Source organism: Mycteria americana, chromosome 3 (genome assembly GCF_035582795.1).
Source record: "Mycteria americana isolate JAX WOST 10 ecotype Jacksonville Zoo and Gardens chromosome 3, USCA_MyAme_1.0, whole genome shotgun sequence".
Taxonomy (NCBI): domain Eukaryota; kingdom Metazoa; phylum Chordata; class Aves; order Ciconiiformes; family Ciconiidae; genus Mycteria; species Mycteria americana.
In genome coordinates, this window is record NC_134367.1 from 131,727,035 (window position 1) to 131,740,913 (window position 13,879).

Sequence of the window (13,879 nt, forward strand, 5' to 3'; positions counted from 1 at the left end):
TTATTACCAAAAAAAAAAAAAAAAAAAAAAAAAAGCAATCAATCAATTTCCAGCCACTGTATACACACACAAACCTGCACGTGCTTTCCCAAGGAGACACCCCGCGATGTATCCAAGGCTTTGTAAAAAATAAACCTCTGTAGGGATCTAAAATCTAACCGGATAATTCTAACAAGAACGACGAACCCCTTCTCCGACTGCCGGGCTGGGCCTCCAGCTCAGCCGCGTGAAGACGACGCCACGCGGTAGAGCTGCACCCGGCAGCCGTAACGAACGCTCAGAGCTAATTTGGCCTCTTACGACCTGGACAGCTTGCACAGTTCTCCGGCGACAACCGACGTTATAAGTATAAAAGGGAGCGATCGGCGTCTGCCGCATTACTAACGCTAGATGGCACGTGTTCTACTTTTTTAAGAATAACGCTTTCTGGTTTATAAAGTTTACCTTGGTCAACTGACCAAATTTCCGGCGCAGAGTCTTCACCCATACAGGCTTCCGAGAATGTTTCTATTTTGGACCAATTATGGTCTTTTTTGGTTGTAAGATCTATTAAGAAACTTCTCCAGTGAGCATTCCGGTCGTGAATCTAGGGGAAAAAAAAAAAAAGGGGGAAAACACAATTACATCCGAGTTTTTCCTAACAATAACTGAAGATTTAATCCAGTGCAAAATGGAATAGTAATCCAGGTTAACCCAGCGATTTTGTGCTCAAATGCAAAGCTGAACTCTGAAAGGCTCTGATGTTCTGGCTCTGCTGTCAGGGAACGCTTCCAAAAGAAGGCAGAATTTTAGCACACAGGCAAACATGAAGTGAAAAACTTGTAATTGGAAAAAAACTTTATGTTCTGTCTTAGCAGCCACTTCAAGGACCCAAAGGTCTCCGAAAACAGCTAAGCTCAGCAATCCATTTTTCAGCATATCGCAACACCAGAAACACATAAAATCACATTCACCTGCAGCACGAAGACGTTATGAACCATCATGTTACGGCCTCTGTGTAAGAGGCTTGAAAGACCGCAGAGACCGTTGTAACACAAAATGCGGTACCGTTCCTTTTTTTAAGCGAAGGATTCATCAGTAATAAGCATTTTAAATAACCACTGTTTAAGATGAGGTTTTCCTCTGGAAGACAATACAACCAGCTGGGAGATGGCTGGTTTGACAGCCAGTAGTGGGAGCTGCTGCGCTGCCAGAGGAAAACTCTGCACACTTCAGAAATGTCTTTTTAAAAGCTGTCTGTAGATGGTAGAGCAATCTCCCAACCCTAACATTCATTCTTCCACATTTTTTTTTTTTTTTCAATAAAGATTAGAACTTAAGCACCAACGTGAATCCTCATCAAACCAAGAAACTTCTCTCGGTAGTTCAATGTCACCACCGCAGTTTGCCTGCCACGAAGAGGCCCGAGGGGCAGCGTACCGACACGTGTCTGCGCAAGGTGGACATGTCCGTGAAGGTTCTCTCGCAAGCTCTGCACTTGTACGGCTTTTCCCCGGTGTGAATGCGCTGGTGGCGTCGGAGCGCGCCCTGTTGGGTGAACGTTTTCCCGCACTGTTCGCAGAAATACGGACGGGTCTCTAAAAACGACAACAAAACCCAGGAAGCACGGAGTTAGAAGGCAGGTTCTTTTGGCCTTGATTTCAGCAGACAAAAAGCGTAAAGAATTTCTAAGAGATCAATATTGATAAAGCGCTGTACGTAGGAGAGACGTGCTTGAGGCCCTGGTTTTTAAGGTTACGTGATAAATATTTCTTGGCTGCAAAGGAAAGCCTGACAACAGCTCCCTGACCTTGCAAGGGGAATAGCAGCAACTACAGCCGCTCTCTGCTCCGACATCCTTCAGCAGCGCAAAACAGGCCTCAGTCTTCTGGGCAAGCATCATCTGATACCATACAAGACGATATTGTGCCCTGTTTAACAAGTCAGGACTGGTATGAGCCCTGCTTCTCCTCAGCACCTAATTCAAGGAGCTTATAAAAGTGGTTCTGGAATAAAATGTCACCATCCAAACTGGAAAGTTCTTCAGACCCAAGCTTCCAGTGCTCTTTATTTTCCCAGCCCCAATTAATTTGTTTCGTTACCTGCATGGACGTTACTGTGCTGGGCTAGCGAGGCTCTCAGTCCAAACACCTTCCCACAAACCTCGCACTTGTAGGGCTTGGCACCCATGTGGCATCGTTTATGGCATTTTAAATATTCATTGGTGGCAAAATGTTTTCCACACACATCGCATTTAAAAAGGCGCTCTCCTGAGTAAAGAGAAAAAGACCTTCTGAATTCTTTCAGCAGAATTTTGTACTTCAAAGTTGGTTTTCAAATGTCTTTCTAGCCCTAGTAGTTCCTTCCTGGTACTTGAAGTCTCTTCTGCGAGTTACCAAAAAAAAAAAAGCGTGCATCTTCTTCAAATCCCTAGCAATTTCTAGCAGTATAAAGGGAGGCGATGGGAGAAACCAGATGGAAGGAACAGAAGTATTTAATGCCTACCTGTGTGGGTCCTTTTGTGGCCGGTGAGTTTGCCTTTATCAGCAAAGCAAGCCCCACAGTCCTCGCAAATATATGGCTTTTCCCCTGTATGGGACCTAAATGAAGTGAAACACAAATGACTATTAATAAACTAGCTCTTGTGGCACGTTCTTGAAATACCGTATTTGAAATTACGTTCTACACACTACAAGCAGCATACTTCGTTTTTTTTTAAATGAAGTGGAAAAAAGTACATTCTGCTCACTCAGGAAATAAGAGAGTTTGCCAGTATAGGTGCTACACTAAAGCACTAAAATTCCCATTTAAGGTTTGCCTTTTCCTCACTCTCCACCTTTCTTTCACAAGCTACAGCTCATAGTATCAGCATCGGAAGGGAGAAAGCAGGGAAGATGACAAGCTGCTGCTGTGCTAGAGACTGAAAGTGCATCCAGATTGTCCCCAGCACAACGCCAGCAGCAGATCTCTTGGGACACTGTGGGCCACATTCTTGGCTTCTGCAATCCCTCCGCCTCATGTCCTCTGGCCTGCAAACTTTAACTGGCAGGATATTCCCATTTTTAAGACAAAAAGCACTAAGGAAAGTCAGGCAAGCTGTGTTTCCAAACACATGCTGGATATCTGATTTTAAACTAGCTCAAATCAGAGAAAGTCTGAGCCTAATGTTTGGTCTTAACACTGTGCTGACTTCCCTTATTCTAACCCAAATAGTATGGGTGTGCAAAAACATGGATAATTTTGAGTTGTCAGACAAAATGCTGCAACTATGAAACAGCCAGCTACCCAACACAAACCCCATGAGTCACTGTTTTGTTGCAGTCATACCGCATCTTGCAGGCGGCGCAGCTCTGCTGCGCTTCAGAGATTATCTTGACATTTCAGATATTTTGCTGGTCCCGAATCAGTATGCCTCACAATTTTTTTAAAATCACGGTAAGAACACTTAGGAGACAGAAGCAAGCTACTCTCCCCATTGTACGGGTCCACGGCCTCTAGTAACAGCATCTCTCTCGCCCAGTTTAGCCCTCCAACAGTTAACCTCCTCTTATAAGCTATCTGCTATGCTCCCTGCTTGGAGAAAGATGGGAAATTCCATGGGATGATTCACCCTCTCCTGGGAGAGGACACATTTAATATAGACACCACCAGAGAGCAATTCATCCAGTCTAGCTCCAATGACTACAGAGGGAGCCCAGATGAGAAGTCCAGCTTTTGCATTGTGTACAAGAAATGAAATCCCACACTAAATGACTTGCTCAGAGCGATAAAGAGTGAGCAGAGCTCAGCATCTGGCTCTCTGAGGTCCCTGACTAATTCTTCAGCCTATGCTACTTGTCATCAGGGAAGGCCATCATCTTATTCTGAAGACTGTCTCCAATGACTGGCTTTCGCTTATAAGTTTGGATAGAGCATCTGTTTCAAAATCCTTACTAAAACTGACGCAATGACCAGCTGCACACAAAGCCTTTACGTAAAAGAATTAATCACAGAAACTACAGAACAAATTATATCCCAGTGTTCCTGTTAGAAGGACACACAAGGAGAATGACTCAGAACTGGGAAGTCAGAAGAGGAAAAAGATGTGCTGAAGTACACTGGGCATGCAGGGAGTGGTAATGGGAGAAGCAGTACTGTAGGCTGACCTGGTATGGATCTTAAGTTGCGATGGCTGAGCAAATTTTGAATGACAAATGCCACATTCATAAGGTTTTTCTCCTGTATGCGTCCGCATATGAAACACTAGTGCTGTTCGAGAGCTGAGGATTTTCCCGCAGACAGAGCAGAGAGGACGTTTGACTCTGCCTTCGTGCTTCCGCATATAATGCGTCCTCACATCTCTCTTTCTTTTAAAAGTAGCGTTGCAAAGGGTGCAGGCAAACTGCCTTTCTTCAGTGTGGACACACGCTCGATGCTCCTTCCAGCTGTTGTAACTAGCGAACGACTTGCTGCAGATGTCACACTGATAGACTTTACCAGGCAAGCACTGATGGACATCTCTGCAGTGATCCACATACTTTTTCCGGGAAACAAACTGCTCATTACACTTATCACACGTTATTACATAGGTAGATTTGTTATTCACCCCACTTTTATTTACCCTCTTTATTTTAAACTCTTCATCCGATTCACGTTCTTCACCATCCTTCTCATTAGAGTATTCATCATCCTCATCGTCCTCCTCAGTACAGACCTCCTCATTATCTCTACTGTCTTCAACTTCCGAATACCCCGCTTCGTAATCTACCTCCTCCTCTCCCTTCACACTCATGTCACCTTCATCTTCATTCCCTTCTTCACTCGTTTTTTCACTTCTTCCTTCAGCTTCCTTATATTTCCGCTTCCGTTCTTCTTGCTCATTGCTACAGTCTGCTTCGGTAACAGATGAACCCCCTGGTTCTTCCTCACGACTCGTGGCCTCTTCGTACCTCGCACACTTTTGTCGTTCAGCCTCCGATGTCCCATCCCACGTCTCTCTGTCAGCATCTTTGTCACAGCTTGTTGCGTTTGGTCTACGTGCAGGCGGAACTACCATCCAATAGACAGGCATAAGTTTCCTCTCTTGCCCAGACTCATGGATTTTTCTGTTAAAATAAACAGAGCACAACTTCAATAAGTTTAATTGTTTCAATTCAGACACGTTTGCCTTGGAAGAAGAGTCATTTCCTTTTAATTGTTCTTCACACCATTTAAGAAATTAACAGCGTGTTTGGAAAGCCGAACAACAGGGAAATTTTGTGTAGAGTTGGACCAGATAATTAAAGAAAATTAAAATGTCTCAGCTCATCAAGGACGGAGCCTCTCAAGTGTACGTATTCATGAACTGACTAGTAACATAGGATGGACTATGAATTTTCCTCCAAGGCCATGGTAGACAGGGTCAGAAATTATGGACTTAAAACAAGGGAAATATAGATTAAATGCCTACACAGAAAAAGAAAACAGATCCCCTTGTAAGCCATCAACTGCAGCAGTTTACTTATCGCTACTCAGTGCATGGAACATGGAACATGCACTGAGTGTCACTGCACTCGTGACACATCTGGAATGTTTCTTCTCTTACTGGACTGAACTACAAACAAATTTTGACATTTTTTAAAAGGGAAGCTGAGATCCAGTAGAAAACCACCTATCTCCTGTACCACACAGGCAGGGTACAGAGATGTTTGACATGTACAGTGACTTCTGCAGTTCTGGAAGCTACTGCACAATTTCAACATCTTCTTTTCAGTCAGGCTTATTAAGCGCTGCCTATCTGGAAGCTCATGCTGCCCAGCAAAACAGCATGCAGGATATTTGGCCCATGAAAACCATACTAAAAAGCACCACACTGCCCTCACGTTTATGAAATGGGCATTTTCTTGTGCATTTTAAACAGATGCTGATTTTTTTCAGGCTCCTATTTAAGAACCCAAATCTGAGGCTTCCAAAATCACCTAAGAGATCCAATTGCACAAGTCCCCTTTGATTCAACGGGAAAAATTCCCAGTCTGGGAGACCTCAATCCAGTAATCCAGACTGAGAGCTTGATGAGGTCAATGGAAAAAATCTGTGCTGATTTCAACACACTTCTGATCAGATCCAAGGAATTCTGGAACTAAAGCAGCAAGGACTTCAAGAACACTTTTATCCTGGCGCCCAGAAAGAAAACACATTTTCCTGTGTGCACACGGACGCGCACAGACACACACACACACACACAGAATGCTGTACCTTACATGAGTATTGTAAGCAGACCTCTGAGCAAAGCTGGCAGGGCAGCGCTCACATTTATAAGGTTTCTCCCCCGTGTGCGTTCGTATGTGGACTGTCAGGCCACACTTGGAACTGATGACCTTGTCGCAGTACGGGCAGGCCTGGGGATCCTGCTTCTTCTCATGCACCTTGCGGACATGGTCGTTTATGTCCTTCTGGCGCTTAAACCTCTTGTCGCAAAACATGCATGAGAAGCCCCACTCGTCACTATGAGCAGCGAGGCAGTGCTGCCGGAGGTTCTGGTGAGTGGAGAAGTGCTGCTCACACATGTTGCAGCTGTACTTGACAGCCAGATTAACGTCGTGCTTGAGCTCCATGTGCGACTGGTACTGCTTGATAACACGGAACGATTCGTTGCACTTCTCACACGGGATCTGCGGCAAGACTTTTGCCATGTGCCGCGGTGATTTCCTACATTCGGTTTTACTGGCAAATTTGGAAATTAAACTGTTCTCATCTTCCCACCGTTCAGGCAGCGCATTCCTAATTACTACACAGGCTTCCTTTGACTCAGTCTGACTTAGGAGAGAATGACTATTCTCATTTTCCAGACTAACGATATCCACGCTGAGTCTGTTTCTGGTATCTGTCTTGTTACATTTTGGTAGCTTTGCTGTCCTGGATTTTGGTTCTGGAAAAGCAGTGTCGTCTTGCTCCAGGCTTGCTGGTTGGTCTTCAATGAGTTCATAGCCAGCCAACAACTTTTTATGTTTTTGCCTATCCCAAAGTTTCTTCTGCATGGGTATTGCCACAACTTGGGAAGAGTTACTCAGTTTGCGGTTCTCCTCTTGCTGGATGCGAGTCCACTGTGGCCCGCCATTTTCACGCAGCTGACCTTTCAGATGGAGGCTCAAATCTAAACCCTTCCTGCCCTCTGCTTTCACTTCTTCACAAATATCAAGCAAATCCTTGCATTCAAGTCTTTCGGCTATTTCTTTCATCCGTTGTAGTTTTTCTGCTTCAATCTCCACTTCTGCAGTGTAAACAAACTCCAGGAAGGAGGTGAACTCTTCTGTGTAAATGTCTTGCAGAGTCACTGTGCAATTCTTGGTGTCCAGCATCTCATTGTGCAGGAAAAGCCCCTTGAAATAGTTGCTGGAAGCTGCCAAGACAGCTTTGTGAACCAGAAACTCCTCCTGTATTCCGAGGTGTTGTGTGTGCACTGTCACGTCACAGAGGTGACCGAACTGGTACAGAGAATGCAGTGCCCTCAGGAGGTTAGGAGCAGCAACCTTGGATTTCATTAGAATTTTCTTTTTCTCCATCCTGCCAGAAAAACAGACAAATGTTTGAATGCTTGCTCTCCCTCTTCCATGAGCTATCTTTGCACTCATGTACAACATCAATCACTTAAGAAAAAGCTCAGTGGAGATCCATGCCCTAATTCCTAACTTACAAGATGTGGTAAAGACCTCAAGGTTACTTCTATCAATGCAACCGTCATCAGCAAACACACTTGGTTTATTACAGTCACAGATTTAGATTTACACTCTAGGATAACCCTTCAGAGCAAGCATTCTGTAGCACAGATGGTAACAGTAACGAAATACAAGTAATGTGATTGGCCCAGCTTAATAACGAAACATTCTTCATACAAGCACTTTTCAACAGTAGAGGTCACAACAATTTACAGTGGAAACAAGCATCGTTCCCCACCCCTCTTGTACCACAAGGGAGCTGAAGCATAGCAAGTCACTTCACTTCTGATTGTTTCCAGGCTGGTGTTGAAACAGAGCCTGTGTTTTCACAGTCACACCAGGCTCCACTCGCTGCGCCAGGCAGCCCCTTGTGCCAAAGCAGGGGGATAAATCTTTGGATCCGGTTCAGTTTTGTTTCTGGTTTGTTTTTTTTTTTTCCCCCCATGTAAACAATCAGACCTAGGGGTTAATAACAATAGTTAGTAAGCTTCTATTATATTTAGCCACTTAAATAATATACAGGGACAAACTACGTATCTAGAAATACCTACAAATTTTTTTAGGAGGTAGTAGTGTTTTATTTGAAAAATATTTCAAAACTGCTTCTTCTCAATCAACAAACATAGGGGTCGGAAGTTTTCTGACATTTTCAGAAAGCATGGTTTGCATTTCCCCACCAGCTCGAGAGACAAACAGTAGCTATTATTACAGTAAATCCGATGCCCGAGAACTCTGTGGCTTTCCTGTCTCAACCCGCATGTGACACCTATACCGCTGGAACAAGAAGTCTCATTTATCCTTGCCCATAAAGCACAACAACGATGCTGTCAACCTTACTGAGACCTTTAGATGCTCTGATCTGATCCTCTAAGCTCATATTCCTGATCTAGCATGGTTTTTAAATGTCTGTTATTTAGCACATGCTTACAACAGCTTTGTAACCAAGGGAAGAACATTAGGCCAAAATAAACAGGAATCAGCTTGTTATTGCTTAAAGGCTCCGTTTAAGCTTGGCTTGATGTGCTTCCCTCTCACAGTAATAATGGTTGGCAGAAAATGACACCAAACTGTACTTTCACTTCTCATCTAAATTATGTTTGACATTATATTAAATACATTGCTGGCAGATATAAACTGTCTGATTAAGAAGACAAATGTGTCTTCAACATAAAGTACCAGGAAGTTGAATACAATACATAGCCTAGAGTGGGTAAGTTTGAATAGCAAGCTTAAGAGATAGTTTTGAGAATACTCTTCCCATTACAAGCTACCGCAGCAAGTGCCGCAGAGGATAATCATCTTCTAATCTGCAAGGCGTAAGTCATTCAGTGCTTGTGACACCCCGAATAATGTTTTAAAAACTGCATTTAAAGGTTTAAACTGATTTTCTAATGACCCCATTAAGTGCCACTGGCACGTGTACAGCTATGTTTGTAGGAAACGGGGAAGATTTCTACTAGATATAAGATGTCTGTAAATGTGAGTTATGCAGAACCTCAAATGTTTGTACTTAATTGGGGGTTTGATCCTGAGTGCTTGATGAGCTCCTGCGAGAAGTCCCGACCCAATCAAAGGGACTGCTTGGGATCTCAGCCTTCGCACCTAGCTAGTGCAGAACCTCCTCACTGCTAGCAAGTTCAAAGATGTTTACTCAGAGAAAAGAAAACAAAAATATTACTACAGGAAAAATGCTTAGGAAAAGTAACTAGAAGAAAGAGACAAACAAATCACGTGCTGAAACATCCCACAGAAGCTAGAAATTGAGGGGGGGGGGGATGTGCAAAACAGCATTGTCTAAATTCTATCAGAAAAGGACTGCTCACATCCAGACTCCTACAAACGTTCAATAGTTATCACAGCCTCTGTCTTACGAATGTGCAGGCCTCTTTAAAACGCTCCCAACTCAACATCTGCCAACTATTCCCTACCAGCGATCACCGGCTATGTGGAGACATAACCCTAACAGCTCCTACGGCACACTTGCAGGCTGCGGGAAAAAACAAAGATCCGGAGGTTAATACCTATATTCAGCCCGCAAATTCACAAAAGCTTCCACTTAATCTATTCCCTGGCTTGCCCTTCTTAACGTTTTCCAACAGCATATCCTTCTTCATTTCTGCGCAGAACTGACCCGAGCATTGCGAAGCTCACCGATCAGTAGTGCTTAAAGAAATCGATGAGCAGAGCATGTGCTAATTTCCTCCTTCTCCTTTTTAAGATCCCCATCTGTGATAAATTCTTGATACGCGCTCCCATGTGAGCTCTACTAACACTAGTGTCTGGTACTAAGCCAAATGGAGAGGTACGTTCCAACATCATCTCTTTAGTTCAGCTGGTTCTAGATTAAATCAGCCCAGAAATGGTTTACTGAAATGTCTTTCCAATGAAAAACGCCACAAATCAATCAATTTTTTTTTATTCAGAAAAAATGAGACTGTATGTTTTGTTACCATTTGGAGAGGAAATTGATCTTCAGTTTTCTGAAGTGGTGTTGCATATAGTTTGTTTTCATGTTTTACGGTTTCACGAAGTTGAGAACACAATGTTTCAGGGGTATAAAACAGTATGTAAGATTATTTTTTTTTTCCCAAAAAAAGTTGTGGTAATAGAAGATTTCTGAGTATTTTGCTTCCATTTTGGGGGTAAGGAAGCAGCTTCTTATCTCCAATGGATTAGGAAAGCTATTTTCTCCTTACTCCTTACACCTCACTAACACTTAATGACAAGAGAAGATTCTTGAGGAATTCCCATCCACAGCAATGGGAACAAAGATGACAAACGTTGCAGTAAGTCATTCAGTTATTGACTCAAAGAGAAGGACATATTTTGTTCTAATTGCCCGTTAACGTTGGCTTGAAATAACCACCAGTAATCGAATAGGAAAAATAACGGCAACATCATTAATAGGTTTAATTCTCTCTCTCCATCTATGAACGCAAGGCACCCTGGTCTTCATAATTGTAATTTTCACTCCCAACTGCAGCCGTAAACCACGCGTTCCCAGAGCTGCACCCCATCTCTTTTGCTTTCCAGCGCTCTAGCCAGCCCAAATCTCGAAACGATGGGCACTTCTCTCTCCTGCTCTACGTCAAACACGCCACCCTAACCCGGCAGAACAAGCTCCCGAGCGGCAACATGGGACAAGTCACGAGGAGGAAAAAGTGCAATGCAGCAGGAGGAGCATGCTCTGCCGCTCCTCAACCCCTCTGCTATTTCCTCACACCCTCAGAAACCCTCTCGGAGCTGCTCCTGGGAGGCAGCAGGGTTCACAGCCAGCTGGGAGAAAGATACCACTGATCCCGTTACCACTTAGGAAACCAGGAAGCAAAAGGGAGCTAGTTAGAGGTTAATAGCCCTCATAAACATCATCCTGCTGTACCCTGAAGCTACTTCTGAAAGCAACAAGTTGCTAGTCTCCGAGACACTGACTTCACGGGAAAAATTTAAACAAAACCAGTATTTTTTCCACATATTGCATTTTACAGGTTTGTTTGTAACTTCTTTTAGCTTTTTGCCTGGTAATAAGGGAATAAATACTTTAAAGAATTTGCACGTATGCAAGATTTACAGAAAACATAATTAATCTAACAGAACCACTGCAAAAGCCAAAATGTATTTCAATTCAATTACAGTTCCTGATAAGGCCACTGGAATAAATACAACCATTTTAAAAAATAAAGCCTAACAGTGGCTTCCAATCTCCAAGAAGAGATTTATATTTGCTCTGTGCTACAGCGCCTTTTTTTTTTTTTACTGATGCAACAACATAGTTGATAGCAGCCCTCTAATTCAGGATAATTAACACAGTAAACGAAGATGTTTGTAGGAAGGACAGTAAACATTTCTAAAACATCGTTGTTTCTTGGACTTTCACTGTTCACATCTACTTTGCAATTTCTATGGGCCAGAGTTTTAAATGGTGTGATACGATATAGCCCTTTTGAAGTGAAGACAGCGAAGGTACACTGATTTATACACCCAAGTATTGAGGGGAGAAGAACCCACTAGGTCAAAGAAATTGAATTGCATACTTCTCAAAAATTCTGTTAGTTCACAGAAATAGGCCCTGCTGTTTGCAACATATACATAATCTCTGGTTGCTTGATTTTCCCCCAGCTTTTTCAATTAGATCTTAAGTTTCTCTTCAGAGAAGTGAGGAGGAAATGATTCTTTAAGTTATTTTCCCAGGAAGGGTTCCTTTAAACTCTCAATAGCTGTGTGTACGTGTACAACAAAGGGCCCCAACAGTGATCAAAATGAGAACCCTTGAAATATTCATGGCATTAAGGTGGGGGGGGAAAGAGTCCTGGCATGCTCTTACTTGATTGTTTTTGTCCTCTGCAGAAACTGCCCAAATATCTCTTTGAAGTGCTGGTATAGCGTAAGAGCACGTAATTGCTCCTCTTGATACCTGGGCTACCACTTGGCAGAATAAGACCAACGTGGGTAGATCATAGCAGCAGTGCAACACCCCAGATCCTGACCGATAAAACGAACCTCTCGAGGTCAGATTGAACAACCAGAACTGCAATACAACAGGCAGAATATTTAAGAGCACACAAACTGCCCTAAGTGAAGGGCAATAAGACTCATTGCCACAGATGCTTAAGGCCTAGCTTCAGTCCTCAAACGAGCCATACCTGTGATATTTTGTCTGATTTTTTGCTTTGTTTTCTTCCTGTAAAATCAGGTAACATTTGCCTGTCTTAAAGATGGGTTGTGATAACAAAAATACATTAACAGGAGTGAGATAATAAGCTAACATAGGTGAAAAAGAGCATTACAAGGACACAAATAACAGCTGGAGTTACTCAACTGTATTAATCACCTGGGAAGTTAAGCTTATTCACGTAAATTCCCACACGATGCAGATACATAAAGTTAGGTATGTCAGGACACCGAGCACATAGTAACAACTGCACCTCTCCCGCCACAGTTTCTGGCCTGTTTGTGCACTGCTGGGTAAGTTGAGGAATTGCCATCCAGAGCACCCCAATTTATCCTCCAGCACAGTGCTGGACAAATTCCTCCAAGAGTCAAAGTTGTTTGGTGTTTTTTTTTCTTTTTTTTTTTAAACATATAGAACTTTGATTTCTGCCTTTCTAAAAAACAAGTACGTTACCTTTGAGACACAACTGGAAATGCTCCTCACGTGAGAAAATCAAGGCTGACCGCGCTTTCCAGGTGGAACAGCACTAACGCTCACAATCCTATCTGAAAGATACCGCACCATGTCATTCCTTACACCACTGACAACACAGAGTTGCAATCATCTTCTGACTTTTACTATTTACTTTGTGTGTAAACAAACAGCCTGCAGCGCGCACAGGTTCCCCCTGAGCCCTGCAAGGGAGCCAGAAACCAAAGACATTTTTCCCTGAGCTTGGCAACACTCTGAGTCTCCTCACGGCACAGCAGACAGCCGGAGCTCCGAGCAACACCAGCGCGGAGACATGGGGCAGGCTGGCTGTCACCCGCCACCCACGCAGGGGACAGGCCTCCCCCAGGGACACCGCAAGGCCACCCCACGCCCCGCTCCCGGCTGAGGCCTCGCCGCCGCCGCCATGCCTGCTTGCGAGGCGTCGAGGCCCGGCCTGCGCCCCAACGGCAGTGCTCATCCTCCCGCCGGGCAGGGCGGCGGCGGCGGCGGCGGCAGCAGCAGCAGCCGGGCCCCCTCCTCACCCTCCCGGCGGCCCCGGGGGTGTTTCCCCGCCGCCCGGCCCGGCCCGGCCCCGCCGTCCCCTCACGGCCCCCGCCCGGCCTTACCCTGCCAGGCGGGGCGCCCCGCTCCCGCTCCCGCCTCAGCCGCGCCCGCCGCGCTCCTCCCGCCCGGGCACCGCCCCCGGGCGCAACCACCGCCACCCCCTCCCCTTCCCTCCTCCTCGACGGAATGGTACGGCGCGGGGAAGGCATCCTGGCAGGGCCCTGCTGCCCGAAAGCAACATGGACGCCCCGGCTTCGCCACACCAGCCGCCTGGCTTTTGCAGCCATCTTGAGTGAGGGAGGCGGTGGGCAGGAGCAGGCAGCCATCTTGGGCGCGGGCAGGGGGCCCGCGCAGCTGCGGTTCCCGCGCTCCTTGAGGAGAGGAGGTGCTGGGCGCTGGTGGGGACGGTCTCCTGGCGAAGCCCTCAAAATTCCTCAGAATTGCAGCCAGGGGTCAGGTTTACCCCCTTACTTGGAGTGCCTCTCGCTATACTGTTAATTATTTTCTCTCAAGAAACAGCAGC

The 13,879-nt window shown here is 45.0% G+C and overlaps 1 protein-coding gene across 5 annotated transcripts; it reads right to left on the reverse strand.

Moving 5' to 3' along the window:
- Positions 1 to 24: 24 nt before the first annotated feature.
- LOC142407489 (uncharacterized) lies at positions 25 to 13,425 on the reverse strand. 5 transcript variants are annotated; one of them, XM_075497088.1, is made up of 8 exons: positions 13,335 to 13,386; positions 12,775 to 12,866; positions 6,193 to 7,500; positions 4,125 to 5,063; positions 2,485 to 2,579; positions 2,082 to 2,249; positions 1,420 to 1,577; positions 25 to 586 (listed from the first exon to the last, which is right to left on the reverse strand). In XM_075497088.1, the coding sequence occupies exons 3-8, from the start codon at positions 7,497 to 7,499 to the stop codon at positions 341 to 343; spliced, it is 2,913 nt and encodes a 970-aa protein (XP_075353203.1). In that variant the 5' UTR covers position 7,500; positions 12,775 to 12,866; positions 13,335 to 13,386; the 3' UTR covers positions 25 to 340. The 5 variants fall into 5 exon arrangements, 4 of the variants coding, with proteins under 4 accessions (XP_075353203.1, XP_075353204.1, XP_075353205.1 ...); XM_075497089.1 differs by having other exon boundaries at positions 12,775 to 12,862; positions 13,335 to 13,354; XM_075497090.1 differs by lacking the exons at positions 12,775 to 12,866; positions 13,335 to 13,386 and adding an exon at positions 13,419 to 13,425.
- Between the last annotated feature and the right edge of the window lie 454 nt (positions 13,426 to 13,879).

Excerpts from the sequence above, each read along its gene's own strand:
- LOC142407489 (XM_075497090.1), bottom strand. The coding sequence starts at position 7,499 with ATGGAGAAAAAGAAAATTCTAATGAAATCCAAGGTTGCTGCTCCTAAC. Across the intron at positions 1,578-2,081 it reads GCACAGTAACGTCCATGCAG|AGACCCGTCCGTATTTCTGC; the intron begins GTAACGAAACAA and ends TGTCGTTTTTAG. Across the intron at positions 587-1,419 it reads CCTTGCGCAGACACGTGTCG|ATTCACGACCGGAATGCTCA; the intron begins GTACGCTGCCCC and ends TTTTTCCCCTAG.